Source organism: Heptranchias perlo, chromosome 30, assembly GCF_035084215.1.
Source record: "Heptranchias perlo isolate sHepPer1 chromosome 30, sHepPer1.hap1, whole genome shotgun sequence".
In the NCBI taxonomy this organism is placed as follows: Eukaryota; Metazoa; Chordata; class Chondrichthyes; order Hexanchiformes; family Hexanchidae; genus Heptranchias; species Heptranchias perlo.
This window is the reverse complement of record NC_090354.1, coordinates 3,073,342-3,093,755: the sequence shown is the minus strand read 5'-3', so window position 1 is coordinate 3,093,755 and position 20,414 is coordinate 3,073,342. Positions and strand designations below refer to the sequence as shown.

Genomic DNA, 20,414 nt, shown 5'->3' with positions numbered 1-20,414 from the left:
TCGCACTGAGTCACAGGGTCCACCTTCGATCCTTGGGGTCTGTTCTGAGCTCGTTGATCTTTGCCAAGGCAACAGCAGAGATGCTGCGATTGGTCTCCGTGCCCCCTGTGCTAAGGGGAGAGCAAAAACCAGCCAGGGTTCTTGCACCCAAACACCATCCGGAGACCCTGAAAATGTGTGCGTGAGTGGGCAGGATCAGGACAGGTGATGGCCAATGTGGTCTTGTAAAGAAGGACTTGCATTTCTATAGCACTTTTCACCACCTCGGGACATCCCAAATGAAGTACTTTTGAAGTATGGTCACTGTTGTAATGTAAGAAAGACGGCAATTTACGCACAGCAAGATCCCACAAACAGCAATGTGATAATGACCAGATAATCTGATTTAGTGTTGTTGTTTGAAGGATAAATATTGGTTAAAACACCGGGAAAACTCCCCTGCAATTCTTCAAATAACCGTGGAATCTTTTACATCCACCTGAGAGGGCAGACAGGGCCTTGGTTTAACATGTCATCCAAAAGATGAGCAGCGCCTACAGTGCGGCACTCCCTCATAACTGCCCCTCCGACATCGCGGCACTCCCTCGGTGCCGCCCCTCGGACAGTGCGGCGCTCCCTCGGTGCCGCCCCTCGGACAGTGCGGCGCTCCCTCGGTGCCGCCCCTCGGACAGTGCGGCGCTCCCTCAGTACCGCCCCTCGGACAGTGCGGCGCTCCCTCGGTGCCGCCCCTCGGACAGTGCGGCGCTCCCTCCGTACCGCCCCTCGGACAGTGCGGCGCTCCCTCCGTACCGCCCCTCGGACAGTGCGGCACTCCCTCCGTACCGCCCCTCGGACAGTGCGGCACTCCCTCCGTACCGCCCCTCGGACAGTGCGGCACTCCCTCGGTGCCGCCCCTCGGACAGTGCGGCGCTCCCTCAGTACCGCCCCTCGGACAGTGCGGCGCTCCCTCGGTGCCGCCCCTCGGACAGTGCGGCGCTCCCTCGGTGCCGCCCCTCGGACAGTGCGGCACTCCCTCAGTACTGCACTGGAGTGTCAACCTAGATTTTGTTCTCGAGCCCCTTGAACCCACGACCTTCTGACTCAGGCAAGATTGCTACCCACTGAGCCACGGCTGACAATAAAGGCACTCACTGTCTAGACTCACCCATGAAGAATGGCTACAAGAGTGGGCCAGGGCAGATGGTACTAGTGGAGTTAATACTCCCAGCTTGAGTCACCCGCCTCCAGGAGAGGAGGGGGAGAGAACAGCGAGGGAAATAAATAAAATATGTTTGTAACCTGGCAAGAAATTGCGACAGTAGTTAATGTGATTGCAGCTGCCCAGATTTTATGTTAATCTCAGCAGTGGTGTGTTTATTGTATTAGACTGTGTAATTGCGGGGATACAGCCTCTCATCTCAATGTGCATTAGGTGACCAGCTGTTCATGAGAGAAGAAGAGGTTTTAAAACAAAAATAATAATAATATAAAAGCAATAATATTAATGCAATAAGTAACTGGGTGTGCATGTCGGGTTAAATGCAACGTTCTGTTCGTGCCATTAACCTGCCCATAACAAAAGGGTCCAATCAGATAAATTAAATGCAGAGAGAGAGAGAAAATGCTGCTTGTGTCTGCAGGGTCTGAGAGGACCTTAATTGATCTTTTAATGGAGCAGATGAAGCTTTCAATTCCGTGGCTTATTTCATTGAATTAGCAGCCCGCGCTCAATGATTTATGCAGTAGATGTGTATCAGGATGCCGGGGAATCACAGCACAGGCTCTGCTCTCAGCGAGTGTGTGCGCAATGAAATTAAATCACCGAAGCAACGCACGGTGCAAAATGCAGTCCCCGGGTAATTCAGTTTGTTTTTTAACCACGCATATTGGTGTGATTCTCGTGGGAGGACCTTCCTCCCAGGCTCCTGGCAGGATATCGTCTTCTGTTTTTTTTGTTTGAAGCGAGCAAAGCAAAATTTGAAATCAAAAATTTTTTTTATTACATGCGCCTGGAGGTGGGTGAAATATTTGCTGTTGGAATATTTACATTGTCTTCCCCCCCCCCAGTTGTTGAGATCTGCACGCGTGCTCAGGAGCTTTCATCCGACATGACTTTCTCCTGCTTCTCTATTTTTTTATTTGACTCTGCACATCGCCTGATGAATAAATAGAAGTTTAATGAGGCCCCAACAAAAAACCGCTCTTGCATAAGAAAACTGCAGCATAATTCTAATGTGAATTTCAGTATGTGTTAACTCGACGTGCAAATGTGTGCTCGTTGGGCTGTGCATTTATTTATCTTATTTGCAAGCAGCCAATTCCAACACTCGTGAGAATAAATAAATAGGAAATTAAAGAGAATTGTTTTCCTCCCTCCAGCCCCCGGTTACTCCTCCCCCTCTCGATCACACCAACTGCTTGTTCCACTGGTATCTGTTACCCCCCCTGTACCCTGCCCAAATTAGCCATTCATCATGGACCAGGGCTTTGATCATGAGTGTCAGAGGGGCTGTTTGACCGCGGGATGCATCACAGAAAAAAAAAACCCAGTGCTGGCTTCGTTCTGCAACCCAGCACGCGCGATTTCCAGCAGGAGTCACTGGTTTGCAATCAGGCACAGAGACATCGGCTGATTTATTTTTTCTACCAACCGCCCCCCCCCCTCAGCTTAGGCACTGAGGTCAGTTTTACACCCACACCGCCATCCTTGGCTGAGATCAGCTAACACGGTGCAGGTCAGGGATTGAACCAAGAATTTCTCCGCTCTGTCCCAAAACTCAGCAGCGTCTGGAAAATTCAGGATTTATTTTTAGTAATAGTCCTAGGCCCAACCATCTTCAGCTGCTTCATCAATGACCTTCCCTCCACATCATAAGGTCAGAAATGGGGATGTTCGCTAATGATTACACAGTGTTCAGTTCCATTCGCAACCCCTCAGATAATGAAGCAGTCCGTGCCCTAATGCAGCAAGACCTGGACAACATCCAGGCTTGGGCTCATAAGTGGCAAGTAACATTTGCGCCAGACAAGTGCCAGGCAATGACCATCTCCAACAAGAGAGAGTCTAACCACCTCCCCTTGACATTCAACGGCATTATCATCGCTGAATCCCCCACCATCAACATCCTGGGGGTCACCATTGACCAGAAACTTAACTGGACCAGCCATATAAATACTGTGCAGGTCAGAGGCTGGGTATTCTGCGGCAAGTGACTCACCTCCTGATTCCCCAAAGCCTTTCCAACATCAAAAGGCACAAGTCAGGAGTGTGATGGAATACTCTCCACTTGCCTGGACGAGTGCAGCTCCAACAACACTCAAGAAGCTCGACACCATCCAGGACAAAGCAACCCGTTTGATTGGCACCCCATCCACCACCTTAAACATTCACTCCCTTCACCACCGGCGCACTGTGGCTGCAGTGTGCACCATCCACAGGATGCACTGCAGCAACTCGCCAAGGCTTCTTCGACAGCACCTCCCAAATCCACGACCTCTACCACCTAGAAGGACAAGGGCAGCAGGCACATGGGAACAACACCACCTGCACGTTCCCCTCCAAGTCACACACCATCCCGACTTGGAAATATATCGCCGTTCCTTCATCGTCGCTGGGTCAAAATCCTGGAACTCCCTCCCTAACAGCACTGTGGGAGAACCTTCAGCACACGGACTGCAGCGGTTCAAGAAGGCGGCTCACCACCACCTTCTCAAGGGCAATTGGGGATGGGCAATAAATGCCGGCCTCGCCAGCGACACCCACATCCCATGAACGAATAAATAAAGCCCATCCACCACCGTAAACATTCACTCCCCTCCGCCAACGGCGCACCGTGGCTGCAGTGTGTACCATCTACAGGACGCACAGCAGCACCTCCCAAACCCGCGGCCTCCATCAATTGGAAGGACAAGGGAAGCAGCTGTATGGGAACACCATCACCTCCAGGTTCCTCTCCAAGTCACACACCGTCCCGACTTGGGTCAAAATCCTGGAACTCCCTGCCTAACAGCACTGTGGGAGAACCTTCACCACACGGACTGCAGCGGTTCACCTTCTCAAGGGGCAACTGGGGATGGGCAATAAATGCCGGCCTTGCCAGCGATGACCACATACCGAAAATGAATTTTTTAAAAATACACTTTTTAATGGTAAAATCTCACATTAAGATTTTTAAGTAACGATTTTTTTTGGTACTGTGTCCCGTTAAATTCTCTTCTAGAGAGAGTGACGGGAATTATTTCTGATTAATTGGAAACTATTAAAAACCTCTATGGGTGCAGTAAAGGAACACAATTTTCCAACTGGAATTTCAATGCCAGAAATGATTTCTCCTTTGATAACTTAAAGGCTCACTGTCTTTTGAGGAAAAAATATGGGAAAACTTTTCTGAAATACCCAAAGCAAAGACGTAAATTGTTGGGGAGCTTCACCATGTCCTCTGTGTGTCAGGACTTCCGCCTCTCTTTCCTCCCCACCCCCCCAGCCCCCACCCCAAAAAAAAGGTTTGACAGGCACTTATTCTATAAAGACAGCGCCCCTTTAATTAGGAGCATGGCATCATGGGAAGAAGAAGGGTGTAAATGGATTAAATGGGTCCCGAGCTTGAATCGAAGCAACAGGGCACCCTGGGTGGGTTACATGGCTTTTTCTTGTTCCTACTTATTGATGGGGGGACCACAATGAGCCTTTGGCTCAGTGCTAACATTTCAGACTGAGTCAGGAGGTGCAGGGCTCGAACCCTCGCTCCAGGCGCTCCCGGCTCCAGCTCTGGCTCTGAATTCTGGGTTGACATCCAGCGAGATTCGGATCCCTGGTGGGTGTGGGTGGCCCCCCCCCTCACCGTATGGGTTGTGGGAGACCATAAAACCCTCCTACCGTATAGGACTAACCCTCCTATCGGCCGGTATAAAGATGGTTACGGCCACGGAAGGAACATTCATGTTGTGGCCTTTCAGACTGTTAATCAGCCCGCAAACCTTCCCCTACTTTACACTATTCTCCAAGGGAAGAGCGTGAAGATACGAAAACAACGAGAACGCCACCCTGTCACAAAGAGTCTGCAAAGGGATATAGACAGGTTAAGTGAGTGGGCAAGAAGGTGGCAGATGGAGTATAATGTGGGGAAATGTGAGGTTATTCACTTTGGTAGGAAAAATAGAAAAATAGAATATTTTTAAATGGTGAGAAACTATTAAATGTTGGAGTTCAGAGAGATTTGGGTGTCCTTGTACACGAAACACAGAAAGTTAACATGCAGGTACAGCAAGCAGTTAGGAAGGCAAATGGTATGTTGCCCTTTATTGTAAGGGGATTGGCGTATAAGAGTAAGGAATTCTTGCTGCAATTGTACAGGGCTTTGTTGAGACCACACCTGGAGTATTGTGTACAGTTTTGGTCTCCTTACGTAAGGAGGTTCTATACTTGCCTTAGAGGGGATGTATCGAAGGTTCACTAGATTAATTCCTTGGATGAGAGGGTTGTCCTATGAGGAGAGATTGAGTAGAATGGTCCGATACTCTCTGGAGTTTAGAAGAATGAGAGGTGATCTCATTGAAACATATAAGATTTTGAGAGGGCTTGACAGGGTCATTTTCAAAATGGCAATCTGTAACTAGTGGGGTGCCGCAGGGCTCAGTGCTGGGGCCTCAACTATTTACAATATATATCAATGACTTGGATGAAGGAACAGAGTGTCTTGTGGCCAAATTTGCTGATGATACAAAGATAGGTGGAAAAGCAAGTTGCGATGAGGACACAAAGTGTCTGCAAAGGGATATTGACAGGTTAAGCGAATGGGCAAAAATTTGGCAGATGGAATATAATGTGGGAAAATGTGAAGTCATCCACTTTGGGAGGAAAAATAAAAAAACAAAATATTATTTGAATGGAGAAATACTACAAAATGCTGCGGTACAGAGGGATCTGGGTGTCCTCGTACATGAAACACAAAAAGTCAACATACAGGTGCAGCTTGTAATCCGGAAGGCAAATGGAATATTGGCCTTTATTTCTAGGATGGAGTATAAAAGCAGGGAAGTCATGCTACAACTGTACAGGGTGCTGGTGAGACCACACCTGGAGTACTGCGTACAGTTCTGGTGCCCTTATTTAAGGAAGGACATACTTGCATTGGGGACAGTTCAGAGAAGGTTCACTAAGTTGATTCCGGGTATGGAAGGGTTGTCTTATGAGGAAAGATTGAACAGGTTGGGTCTATACTCATTGGAGTTTCGAAGAATGAGAGGAGATCTTATTGAAACATACAAGATTCTGAGGGGACTCGATAGGGTAGATGCTGAGAGGATGTTTCCCCTCATGGGGGAATCTAAAACTAGGGGGCATAGTCTCAGAATAAGGGGTCACCCGTTTAAGACTGAAATAAGGAGGAATTTCTTCTCCCAGAGGGTCGTGATTCTTTGGAATTCTTTACCCCAAAAAGCTGTGGCGGCTGAGTCATTGAATACATTCAAGGCTGAGTTAGACACATTTTTGATCAGCAAGGGAGTCAAAGGATATGGGGAAAAGGTGGGAAAGTGGAGTTGAGGTAAAAATCAGATCAGCCATGGTCTCATTGAATGGCGGAGCAGGCTCGAGGGGCCAAATGGCCTCCTCCTGCTCCTATCTCTTATGGTCTTGTGGTAGATGCTGAGAGGCTGTTTCCTCTGGCTGGAGAGTCTAGAACTCGGGGGCATAGTCTCAGGATAAGGGGTCGGCCATTTAGGACTGAGATGAAGAGAAATGTTTTCACTCAGAGGATTGTCTCAGAGGAATTCTCTCAGCCATGATCTGATTGAATGACGTAGCAGGCTCGAGGGGCCGTGTGGTCCACTCCTGCTCCTGTTTCTTATGTTCTTATGTCCTGTCAGACTGTTCATCAGCCTGCGAATCTTTCCACTACTTCACACTGTTCTCCAAGGAAAAAGCACAGAGGTACGAAAGACCCAGTGGGGGGGATCCTGCCTGATCGTTCAGGGTTGGAAGAATCTCCTTATCGCATTACCGCTGAGGGGCAGGCGGACATGTACAAGGAAATGGCTGACAGGATCTCATCGCACCTCAATCCCTTAGATCTTGCAGAATGAAAACGAAACAATGACAAAGGCTGTGCAAATAGCAGACACCTGGGGAGTCTCTAAACACATTATGGGATATTAAAAGGTCACTGCTCTCTGCATATGTCAGTGTTCAATACCAGTTAGAAGTCATTAAGTTTTGAGCGCTGGCTATATTTGTTTTTCTTAATGTATATTTATTGTTCTCTTTTCCTCCTCTCCCATGTGTCACACACCATCGATGAACAAAAGCAGCCTGAGTGGGGAGATGATTTCCCCCCTTCTTGTTTTACCGTTCTCCTCTTTCATCACCCTCCTCCCACCCCAGCCCAATTTTCAGCCCTTATCTGTTCTCTCTTGAAGGCTGACTCTTGCAGGGGGAGAGTTCTCTCGATATCTGCAACCCTCCACCATCGCCCCAAAATGGAGATTCATATGTCAGTTTGAATCGTGACTGTCATAATTGGACCCATCACAGGCGAGCCTGGTCCTGTCCCAGTCCCGGTCCCTATCCCCGTCCCCGTCCCCGTCGCTGTCCCCATTCCCCATCCCCCCCATTCCCCACCTCCTTTTGCATCGCCATTCCCCACTCCCACCCCTTCCCCCTCCCCATCCCACAAGATAGTGGTCGGGAGCTGATTTACTTGTCTCCGCCTCCCTAGCATGGAGAGACTGAGGCCAACTATGGAGCCCCCCCCATCCTTTACTAGCTCAGAACAGCGAGGCATTGGTCTCCACTCAGTGCCCCCCTCACTCATCCATTGGGGGTGGGAGGGGTGACTCCATGATTGTATCTCAGCACACAAACTGCTGTACTATACTCTCCGCTCTATGAGAACAGTTCCTGAGGGCAGCAACCTCGCACATCTGCAGCTTGGATCCATCTCGCCCTTTCAGTGTCACAAATCCCAAACTCACATCTTGAAAAATATAGTTGGCATCTAAACTTAAGGTTTCCGAAAAGACGTTTTTGTTTTTAAAAACAAACTTTCCTCTTGAAAAATAATGGCTTGCTAAGACTGTTAATCTAATTTTGTTGGACAGAAGCAAACTATTGATTTCCCTGAATGTGTTCTGTTTTGTATTAGTGCAATGTGAAGATATTTCATTCATCCCAGCTCAGGACCTGCCCAGCATAATAAAGCAGGATTATTTGGAGAAAAAACGCAGAGGTACAGTATAAAAAACATTTCTCTCTCTCTCTCTCTTAACATTTGCACCTTGTGACCTTTTTCAGAATCTAGGAAATGTACAATTTTTTTATTTCTGGTGAACGTAGTCAAATAAAGAAGGAGTTGGTTTACGACTCCCCTTTTTACCCCAGGGAACTATTTTTATCCAACCGAGAGTGATGGGGTGAAAGTTTCCATTCTCAGGACGCCTGCGAAACGTCTTAAGAGAAACAAGGTTAGACAGTCTGAGCCCAGTTCCCACAGCGCACAGTTTCCCAAAGTTCAACACCTATCGAGCTTATGTACTCTGTGTATTGTATAGACAAAGGAAAGAATGAGGAATATATAACCCAGTCCATTGAGCCCACTCCCTGCCAAATCAGAATATTAGAACAAGAAGAGGTCAAGGAGAGGCCATTTAGCCCACCAAAGTTTTCCCTCCAGTACTTTAACTCACCCAACCTGGAATCTAACCGTCCCTTGAACTCCTCTAATGTATTTCATTCCACTACCTTATATGATAGATTATTCTCAATCTTTATCACCCTTTGAGTAAAAGCATTCTTCCTGAAATCTGTTTTAATAATAACAACTTACATTTATATAGAGCCTTGAACAAGGAAATAATCCAAAAGCACTTCACAGAAACGTAATCAGACAAAAATGAATGTTGAACCGAAGAAGGTGTATATTAGGAAGGGTGACTAAAAGCTTGGTCAAAGAAGTGTTTTTTTTTAAAAGGAGGGTCTTAAAGGAGGTAAGAGAGGCGGAGAGGTTTAGGGTGGGAATTCCAGAGCTAAGGGCCTGGACAGATGATGGCAATGGTGGGGCGAAGCAAGTGGAGGATGCGCAAGAGGCCAGAGTTGGAGGAACGGAGAGCTCTTGGAGGGTTGTAGGGCTGGAGGAGGTTACAGAGGGGACAGGTCATGAAGGGATTTAAACAGGAGGATGACTATTTTAAATTTGGGGTGTTGAGGGACCTGGAGCCAATGTAGGTCAGCAAGCAATGGGGCGATGGGTTAGCCGGATTTAAATTTACTTTTCACTAATTTAAATTTATATTATCTTGTTCCTGTGGCCTGACTTATGTGGAAGTAATATTCTGGATTCACCTTATCTATACAACATTCAATATTTTGTGTACCTCAGTATGGTCCTCTTTAACTTTCTTCTCTCTCTGCTGCAGAGTTTAATCTTCTTTAATCTTTCCTCATAACTCATCCCCTTTACACTTGTAATCATTCTTATTGCTTTCCTCTAAATCATCCCCAGTGCATGCGCGTCCCTTTCTGGAGCATTATAACCAGAATTATGTACGATATTCCATGTACAGTCTGCGCTGTCACTAACTCTTCCCAATTCATTTCATCCTTAAATTAAAGAGAACTGTCGCATGACAGCTACCAAGAGGAGGAACCTGGAAAAATAAATTCCATCAGCCCCAAAACGCAAATAAGCGTTCAATCCAAAATATGAAACTAATATAATAGTACCACACTTCGAATACTGTGCACAGTTCTGGTCTCCATTTAATAAAAAGGGATATAGAGGCACCAGAGAAGGTGCAAAAAAGATTTACAAGGATGTTACCAGAACTGAGAGGCTATACCTATCTGGAAAGGCTGAGACTCTTTTCTCTAGAAAAGAGAAGGCTGAGGGCTGATCTGATAGAGGTCTTTCAGATTATGAAGAGGTTTGATAGGGTAGACGTAGAGAAAATGTTTCAACCTGGAGTGTGGGGGGAGACCAGAACTAGGGGCCATAAATATAAGCTAGTCACTAATAAATCCAATAGGGAATTCAGTCTTAGAGACAATGAAATGTGCGAGCTCTTCATACTTGAGAATGGAGGTAAGAGTGGAGAGGTTTAAGCAGGCAGTTAGAGGTTGAAACAAGCTTGAGGTGGGTCTCTGCTCCTGCACCGCACAAAAGAAAAGAAAGACTTGCATTTCTACAGCGCCTTTCGTGACCTCAGGACGTCCCAAAGCATTTTACAGCCAATGAACTACTTTTTGAAGTGTAGTATCTGTTGTAATGTAGGAAATGCAGTAGCGAATTTGCGCTCAGCAAGATCCCACAAACAGCAATGAGCTAAATGACCAGATCCATCTGGGTTTTTTTTTAGCGATGTTGGTTGAGGGATAAATATTAGTCAGGGCCCCAGGGAGATCACCCCTTGCTTTTTTTTTCGAAATTGTGGCTGTGAGATCTTTTACGTCCACCTGAGGAAGCAGACGGGGTCTCGGTTTAACATCTCAACTGAAAGACGGCACCTCCGACAGTGCAGCACTCCTTCAGTACTGGCGCTGGGAGTGTCGGCCTGGATTATGGACTCAAGTCTCTGGAGTGGGGCTTGGACCCACAACCTTCTGACTCAAGAGAATTTATTTCACAATTATTTTTCCAATAATTATCACAACTCTCCCTCTCCCTCTCCCTCTACCCTCTCCCTCTCCCTCTACCCTCTCCCTCTCACTCTCCCTCTACCCTCTCCCTCTCCCTCTCCCTCTACCCTCTCCCCTCTCCCTCTACCCTCTCCCTCTCCCCTCTACCCTCTCCCTCTACCCTCTCCCTCTCCCTCTCCCTCTACCCTCTCCCTCTCCCTCTACCCTCTCCCTCTCCCTCTACCTTCTCCCTCTCCCCTCTCCCTCTACCCTCTCCCTCTCCCTCTACCTTCTCCCTCTCCCCTCTCCCTCTACCCTCTCCCTCTCCCTCTACCCTCTCCCTCTCCCTCTACCTCTACCTTCTCCCTCTCCCCTCTCCCTCTACCCTCTCCCTCTCCCTCTCCCTCCTCCCTCTCCCTCTACCTCCTCCCTCTCCCTCTACCTCTCCCTCTCCCTCTACCTTCTCCCTCTCCCCTCTCCCTCTCCCCTCTCCCTCTCCCTCTACCCTCTCCCTCTACCCTCTCCCTCTCCCTCTTCCTCTCTTTCCCCTCCTCTCAACAGCTCTCTCTCTCACAATGCAGTTCCTATGTCAATCCACAAAGTCCAAATATCAATTCCACAGACTGCACAACTAAACTAAAAGATATTGAAAGAAGTCTGCGGTATGTATTCCCCACCTCTGAATAAGGAGCTGTCAACAAAGAAACATAACAGGGGCACCTGCTGACAACCAGATCATTAAAAAGGGGTATAAAAAAGCAGGGTGTTTGTGGGGTTTTTGGGGAGGCGATTGATGTTTTGTCTTCATTCATTGGTGACCAACACATGAACCTTAAAAAAAAAAGACTTTTATTTATACACAGCCTTTTTATGTTTCTCAGAAATCTCCCAAAGCACCTTGTATACAATCAATTATTTTGAAGTCATTATGTAGCCAAACACAGCAGCCACATTGCACACAGTGAGGGGGTCCCACAAAGTGCAATGAGATGAACGACAAAGCTATTTTTTGTTGGTATTGGTTTGGAGAGGAGGTGGGGGGGGGCGCGGAGGGTGGGTACGTTGGGCAGGGCATGGGGAGAACTCTCTGATCTCTGAAAAGTGCTGTGGGAACAAGCAGAACAGGCAGACGGGGGCTCAGTTCAATGTCTAATCCGATAGCCTGCAGCTCCAACAGTGCAGCGCTCCCTCAGTACTGTACTGTAGTTTCAGCATAGATTATAAGCCCAAGTCCTTGAGTAGGTCTTGAACCCACAAACCTCTGACTCAGCTACGAGGAGTGCTACCTACTGAGCCAAGCTGGCACTGCGCCAGCAACCTAAGACATGGCCCCTGATGCCAGCAGAAGTCTATAACATAACACAACATCCATCGTATGTTACAGGTGGGGTTGCCAACCCTCCAGGATTGCCCTGGAGTCTCCAGGAATTAAAGACTAATCTCCATTGCTATGAGCAAACCCGGGAGAAAAATCATAGGGGCAATAGAAAATTGTTTTATAAAAAATTTTTTTGAACACATTTGTTTATTAGTTATAACAATATTGGACATGGGGAAAAAAGGCTGTTTGGATGTTTCCTGACTGTCAGTCAATTGGGTAATGAAGAGTTTATTCGCTTTCCGATTGGCCGTGGGAAGGCGGGGCTTCGCGGGGATGGATATGTCGAGCAACCAATGGTGGGAGTGTGGGGGGCGGGGAGGTTGAAAGCAGGAGGTCATGTGATGACACCTCCAGGAACACATCCAACCAGAGTTGGCAACCCTAGTTACAGGCTGTAACAGTGACGGGTGAGATCGGCTACACTGCAAGGACTCTAATCTGATAAACACAAACCTTCTGAAAGACGTCAATGTGGACAGACTGCAGGCGCCTGGATTCGAATCATATGATTCAGCAAGCCACATTAATAGTTTTTATTTTGCTGGAAGATCGAGGGAGATAATATAGATCAATAATATGGATTTTATACAGTATTAGCCGAGAACAGCATTCTTAGTTAATTAGCGCTATCTGCCAGTGTGTTGCGATTTTCTGCAAGGTTTTATCTCTTGCAATCAAATAGTTCGGGTTTCACAAAATTCACTGTCAGTTTGAAGGACACTTGCATCTACCAGTATTTCCACAGAGGGCTTTTTTTTTCCCTAAATGTCTTATATTGTTTCTTTGTGATCTACACAGTCCATTACACAGGAAGACTCTGATGACTGAACATTGTATTCATTACACAGGGGAGCACTGCAGCCTGTACCTTGTTCAGTAGTGCGCCATCATTCCTTAAAGTTAATTAAGATCAAAATTTTCAGGAACAGGAAAAGGCCATTAGGCCCGAAACAGCCTGTCTCTTTTTCAAAGATCAACCCCAGCTTACCTGCCTTCTCGCCATCTCTCTCAATTCCTTCTCTCTGCAGGAACGCATTTAGGAACAGGACGAGGCCATTCAGCCCCTCGAGCCTGTTCCGCCATTCAATTAGATCATGGCTGATCCGCATCTTAACTCCATCTACCCGCCCTGCTTCCATATCCCTTAACACCCTTACCCAACAAAAATCTCAGTCTTGAAATTTTCAATTGACCCCCCCAGACTTTTTGGGGGAGAGAGTTCCAAACTTCCACTCCCCTTTGTGTGAAGACGTGCTTCCCGACATCATCCCTGATCGGCCCAGCTCTAATTTTAAGGTCATGCCCCCTTGTTCTGGACTCCACCCCCCGGCCAGAGGAAATAGTTTCTCTCTATTTACCCTATCAAATTGTTTAATCACCTTAAGCACCTCAATTAGATCACAATCAATTAGATTGTATCTTTGCACTGCCGACATCCCATCCCCACACACCTCACGAGGCTCACCCGGATCATATCCAGAGCAGAGCAAAAGGGGGCAGGAGAGGTTATCTCACTCACACCTGCCTCCAGGTGTGTAGCCCGAGGAGAGCCATTGAAGAGGGTGTGGAGATTCGTACAAACCACCCTGCCCTCCAGACCAAAGGAGAAGTGTTGAGTACCAGTCCGGGGTAGGGGGGTGATTTTAGAAAAACACGCACCATAAAATATACTTAATGGATATCCTACTCCCCATTCCCGACTTTTGTCTCCCGAAGGTATCGGATTCCAAGGTGTCAGCTGACCTCTAATTCCTCACCCAAGTGGCTATTCTCCATGTGTGAACGTGGACATCAAGTATCAGCGAGCCATTCAACCATCTGCTGCTGAAACCTTCATCCGTGCTTTTGTTAACTCTAGACTTGACTATTCCAATGCTCTCCTGACCGGCATCTCATCTTCCACCCTCTGTAAACTTGAGCGCATACTAAACACTCGCACCAAGTCCCGTTCTCCCATAACCCCTGTGCTCACTGACCTACATTGGCTCCCAGTCCAACAAAGTCTCAATTTTAAAATTGTCATTCTCGTGTTCAAGTCGCTTCATGGCCCTCACCCCTCCCTAACTCTGAAACCTCCTCCAGCTCTCTGAGATCTCCGCACTCCTCCAATTCTGGCCTCTTGTGCATTCCCCCACATCCTTCGCTCCACCATTGGCGGCCGTGCCTTCAGCCGTCTAGGCCCTAAGCTCAGGAATTCCCTCCCTAAATCTCTCCGCCTCTCTATCTCTCTCTCCTCCTATAAGATGCTCCTTAAAACCTACCTCTTTGACCAAGCTTTTGGTCACCTGTCCTAATATCACCTTATGTGGCTCGGTGTCAATTTTTGTCTGATCACGCTCCTGTGAAGCGTCCTGGGACGTTTTACTACGTTAAAGGCATTATATAAATGCAAGTTGTTGTTGTTGACAGAGGAAATCACAACCAAACCTGATCCTGTCCTCACCCAATATCCACGCACTTTCCAGCGGGCTCCTTGGGCTGGGGAACATAGGAAGGAACATAGGAACAGGAGTAGGCCATTCAGCCCCTCGTGCCTGCTCCGCCATTTGATAAGATCATGGCTGATCTGTGATCTAACTCCATATACCTGCCTTTGGCCCATATCCCTTAATACCTTTGGTTGCCAAAAAGCTATCTATCTCACATTTAAATTTAGCAATTGAGCTAGTATCAATTGCCATTTGCGGAAGAGAGTTCCAAACTTCTACCACCCTTTGTGCGTAGAAATGTTTTCTAATCTCACTCCTGAAAGGTCTGGCTCTAATTTTTAGACTGTGCCCCCTACTCCTAAAATCCCCAACCAGCGGAAATAGTTTCTCTCTATCCACCCTATCTGTTCCCCTTAATATCTTATAAACTTCGATCAGATCACCCCATAACCTTCGAAACTCTAGAGAATACAGCCCCAATTTGTGTAATCTCTCCTCGTAACTTAACCCTTGAAGTCCGGGTATCATTCCAGTAAACCTACGCTGCACTCCCTCCAAGGCCAATATGTCCTTCCGAAGGTTCGGTGCCCAGAACTGCTCACAGTACTCCAGGTGTGGTCTAACCAGGGTTTTGTATAGCTAATTGATGCCAGTTCATTTTAGCAGCTCTTGGGACTTAATGGCCCAGAATTTGCTGGAGTGGAGCATCTTGCGGCAAGCCCCGTTAGTTAGACTTTTTCCTGCACCCTTCGCCTCGGAGTCGTTTTGCGCCGTAACTTGCTGGACGTGGGAGCTAATAACAAGGGCAACGGGGCACCTGGAAATTTCTTGAACCTCGGGGGGGAGATTTAAGGGCGAGCCCCCGTTTTCGCGAGGCTGACGGCAGAGCAGCATAAATCGTCCAGCAACTTGTGGCGATTCACAACTCACACATGGTATCTCTTCCTGGCCACAAATTGCCGGACGATTCCTACATTAATAACGGCAAGTGCCATTAATCTCGCCGTTATTCTCCCAGCGAATTCTGGGCCATTATGTTGGGATGGAAAATTCTCACTGCTCTTTCATTTCCCTTCTTCAGATCACAGTTTCTTCGGCTCCGAATGGCAGAGGCGGTTCTGTGTGTTGAACACAAATATATTCTACTACTACGGCAGTGAGAAAGGTACGAGTCCAAGCTTGCATTCTCTTCTCCGTCTCTTCCACTGGGCTCCTGGTGAAATGTAGACCTCCCACCATCCGAAGGTCTCACTCTCGCCAAAAGACGAACGAGAGAGGCTCAGTCCTGACCCGCTACTGTCATGGGAGGCGGGAGTGGCAGGACGGTGCAATCCAACAGAATTCCTACCAATTCTGCCCCCGATGCTCCCAACGTACAGAGCACTGCAAAATCTTTGGAGGTGGCAGGACAAGTCGATAAGGCTCTTTTGAAAAATAAAAGCATACGGGATCTTTGGCTTTATAAATAGAGGCTTAGAGTACAAAAGCAAGGAAGTTATGCTGAACCTCTGTAAATCACTGATTAGGCCTCAGCTGGAGTATTGTGTCCAATTCTGGGCACCACACTTTAGGGAGGATGTCAAGGCCTTGGAGAGGGTGGTGAGGAGATTTACTGGAATGATTCCAGGGATGAGGAACTTCAGTTATGTGGAGAGACTGGAGAAGCTGGGATTGTTCTCCTTCGAGCAGAGAAGGTCAAGGGGAGATTTAATAGAGGGGTTCAAAATTATGAGGGGTTTTGATAGAGTAGATGGGGAAAAACTGTTTTCACTGGCAGGAGGGTCGGTAACCAAAGGACACAGATTTAAGGTGATTGGCAAAAAAGCTATGGGGAGATGAGAAGTTTATTTACTCAGCAAGCTGTGATGATCTGGAATGCGCTGCCTGAAAGGCTGGTGAAGGCAAATTCAATATTAACTATCAAAAGGGAATTGGATAAATACTTAAAAAGGAAAAATTTTCAGGGCTGCGGGGAAGGAGCAGGGGGAGTGGGACTAACTGGATAGCTCTTTCAAAGAGCCGGCACAGGCACGACGGGCCGAATAGCCTCCTTCTGTGCTGTAAGATTCTATTCTTTGAATCCATAGGAGGGAAACTGAGCTCCCTGAAATTTTAACTGGGCATCTTAACAAATGATGTAAAAGGTCCAAAGTTGACAGCCTGTCGCTAGAATAAAAATAAGGGTTGACAAGAGTGCTGACCTCCTGCACTGGATGTCACTAGTACGCTTAGTAAATGATACTGGGGAAAGTCTCCGATAGCCCTCACGACCAGTAGAGTCTCATATGCAGCGGGCAGCTTATTGGAAAGTTGCAGCTGCACTGCCACTATTTTACAACAAGCCCCCGGCCCCTGGTACGAGATCCTGCCAGAGTGTGATCTCATAAAACTTCACCCATATAAAAAAAAGGAAAGAACATGCATTTCTATAGCATCTTTCACGACCTCAGGACATCCCAAAGCGCTTTACAGCCAATGAAGTACTTCTTGAAATGTAGTCACTGTTGTAATGTGGGGAACGCGGCAGCCAATTTGCGCACAGCAAGATCCCACAAATAGCAATGTGATAAACGATCAGATAATCTGTTTTTTTAAGTGATGTTGGTTGAGGGATAAATATTGGCCCCTGGGCACCGGGGAGAAATCCCTTGCTCGCCTTCAAAATAGTGGCCTTGGGATCTTTATGCCCACCTGAGATATATGTTGTTACATTCGCAGGATGTGGGCGTCTGTGGCAAGGCCAGCATTCATTGCCCATCCCTGGGGTTTGCTCCGACTGAGTGACCTGACATTGGCGGGCATGTTTGGACCTCTGGATGTTAGATGTGGAACTCTGAGTGTAATCCCAGCTCCAACGATTGTCGAAATGCTCCTTTCTTGATCCAATTCGGTTCTTTGGTTTCTTGCAGATAAGCAGCAGAGGGGAGCTTTTTACATCTCTGACGCTTACCTAGTTCAGAACCTCCGGAAAGATTCCAAGAAGAATTCCTGCTTTGAAATCGTCAGTTTGGACAAGAGGGTATATCAGGTACAAATTCCTTGTTTTTATGGAATTTTTTTTAGTGACCACAAGATATCTGGACGTGAAAGTTTTCAATTTAGTAGCAACCTGAAAGAAAGACTTGCATTTATATAGCGCCTTTCACAACCTTAGGATGTTCCAAAGCACTTTACAGCCAATGAAATATTTTTGAAGTGTAGTCACTGTTGTAATGTAGGAAACGCAGCAGCCAATTTGCGCACAGCAAGATCCCACAAACAGCAATGAGATAAATGACCAGATAATCTGTTTTTTACTGATGTTGATTGAGGGATAAATATTGGCCTTTGGGATCTTTTGCATCCACCTGAGAGGGCAGACGGGGCCTCATTTTAACGTCTCATCTGAAAGACGGCACCTCCGACAGTGCAGCACTCCCTCAGTACTGGGAGTGGCAGCCTGGATTACCTGCTCAAGTCTCTGGAATGGGATTTAAACCCACAACCTTCTGATTGAGAAGCGAGAGTGTTACCCACTGAGCCACGGCTGTTGGTGATTCCCTGCCATTAATCCAGTTAAGGGGTTCAGATGGTCACCGTTACGCTCCTCAACCTCACCATCTTTAGGCATGGAGCCAGACTGTGGTAGTATTGGTGTGAGATTAGGCTAACAGTGAAACGTGTGTGTGTGAGGCTTCACGTGTGTGTGTCACAAGAGCTTTTTTTTTAAACACTTGTCTCCAATATAATAAAAACGATGATGCACAGAGCCATTATTGAACTGTTCAAAATCCTCAATCAGAATTATTAGCAGTGTTGTCAGATTCCTGCCAGTCCTATCTTTTCTTGTGAATGATTGATGTCATGATTCGAACAAACAACGTAAGATGCTCCTTTGGTGCACCAATTCACTGAAAGCCATGGCGGGGAGCAAGACTGGTTTTGTAATAAAATTGAATTTACTTCTATTTTCTATAACCTTCACGAGCATTCTATTGTGACCAATTAATTGTCAGAACTTTTTTTTAAAGTTTGCCGTTAGTAATTTGGGGGCTGGGGATAAAGTTTTTTTTTAAAAGTGTTTTGGAGTTGAACTTGGGCCTGTGCAATATTAATAATGGATGCGTTAAAACATTGGCCCGAAATTCCACTGACTGCTATTTCACGGGACACATTGTATTGTTTTAAACAGGTTAACATCTTCACTAAATAAAGTGGGCAGAGTAATTCTGTACATACATGTTGATGTATTTGTTACTGATGTTACACTTGAATTCAATGTGTGTGTTTATGTAGCACCTTCTACATCCGTTTACTGTCCCAAAGTACTTCACAGCCAATTGATTACTTCTGACGGGTAGTCACTGTTGTTATGTAGGCAAATACAGCAGCCAGTTTGCACACAGCAAGATCCCATAAACAGCGAGTGAGGTACATGAGCAATTAGTCAGTTTTGGTGGTAGTGTGTGAGAGATGAATGTTGGCCAAGACACTGGGAGAACTCCCTGATTATCTTCAAATAGCGTCCACCTGAACAAACGGCACCTCTGACAATGCAGCACTCCCTCAGTACTGCACTGAGAGTGTCAGTCTGGATTGTGTGCTCAAGTCTCTGGAGTGGGGCCACAACCTTCTGACTTGGAGGTGATGATGTCATCACTGAGCCAAACTGACATTTGGTAATAATATTGCATTGACGTCAACGGATGGCTTGTTTCCAGGCTCTGTTAGTGTCTGATGAACATGTGGAGTCGAGTGTGTTGCTTTTTGGACTAGGAGGCTATCGATCAACGTGCAGTTACCTCTGGCTGCCCGTACCCTGACTCACACCAAGTCCCGTTCACCTATCACCCACTGTGCTCGCTGACCTACATTGGATCCCGGTCCTGCAACGCCTCAATTTTAAAATTCTCATCCTTGTTTTCAAATCCCTCCATGGCCTCGCCCCTCCCTATCTCTGTAACCTCCTCCAGCCCTACAACCCTCCGAGATCTCTGCGCTCCTCCAATTCTGGCTTCTTGCACATCCCCAATTTCCATCACTCCACCATTGGCGGCCGTACCTTCAGCTGCCTCGGCCCTAAGCTCTGGAATTCCCTCCCTAAACCTCTCCCTCTCTCACCTCCTTTAAGACACTCCTTACAACCTGCCTCTTTGACCAAGCTTTTGGTCACCTGTCCTAATATTTCCTTTTGTGGCTCAGTGTCAAATTTTGTCTGATAACGCTCCTGTGAAGCGCCTTGGGATGTTTTATTACATTAAAGGTGCTATATAAATGTAAGATGATGTTGTTTGGTCGTGCTGGAACATTTAACAAAGAGGGCCACCTGAAGGTTGTCATCTTCCTCTCCAGGTTGTGTTGTAGGACAGACACCAAAGCATTGCAGGGTGTGACTGACACCAGTTCCCTCCTCCCTTACATCAGGAAACACTCGATACCATCTCCATCTTCTCTCTGTTTCTCTCCCTCCTTGAGTCTCTGCTGTTGTCCAATGAGGAGAGATTGCTTAGAATGGGCCTACACTCTGGAGTTTAGAAGAATGAGAGGTGATCTCATTGAAACATATAACATTCTAAGAAGGTTGACAGGGTAGATGCTGAGAGGATGTTTCCCCTGCCTGGAGAGTCTAGAACTAGGGGGCATAGTCTCAGGATTGGGGTCGGACATTTAGGACTGAGACGAGGAGGAATTTATTCACTCAGAGGGTCGTGAATATTTGGAATTTTCTACCCCAGAAGGCTGCGGATGCTCAGTCATTGAGTATATTCAAGACCGAGATTGATGGATATTTGGACTCCAAGGGAATCAAGGGATATGGGGATTGGGTGGGAAAGAGGAGTTCAGGTCGAAGATCAGCCATGATCTTATTGAACGGTGGAGCGGGCTCAAGGGGCCATATGGCCTCCTCCTGCTCCTATTTCTTATGTTCTCATGTATCTGCATGGATGAGCTCAAGGAATCAGCGCGCTCTCTCTCTCTCCATCTATCTCTATCTCTCTCCCTCTCTCTCTCTCTCTCTCTCTCTCCCTTTAACATT

The 20,414-nt window shown here is 46.9% G+C and overlaps 1 protein-coding gene across 1 annotated transcript in view; it reads left to right on the top strand.

Moving 5' to 3' along the window:
- skap1 (src kinase associated phosphoprotein 1) overlaps positions 1–20,414 on the top strand; it is a 347,892-nt gene that overhangs the window by 214,338 nt on the left and 113,140 nt on the right. Inside the window, exons 5-7 of the mRNA XM_067969375.1 lie at positions 8,121–8,204; positions 15,480–15,563; positions 17,308–17,426. Coding sequence (XP_067825476.1) covers positions 8,121–8,204; positions 15,480–15,563; positions 17,308–17,426 — 287 coding nt within the window. The remainder of the gene's footprint in view (positions 1–8,120; positions 8,205–15,479; positions 15,564–17,307; positions 17,427–20,414) is intronic.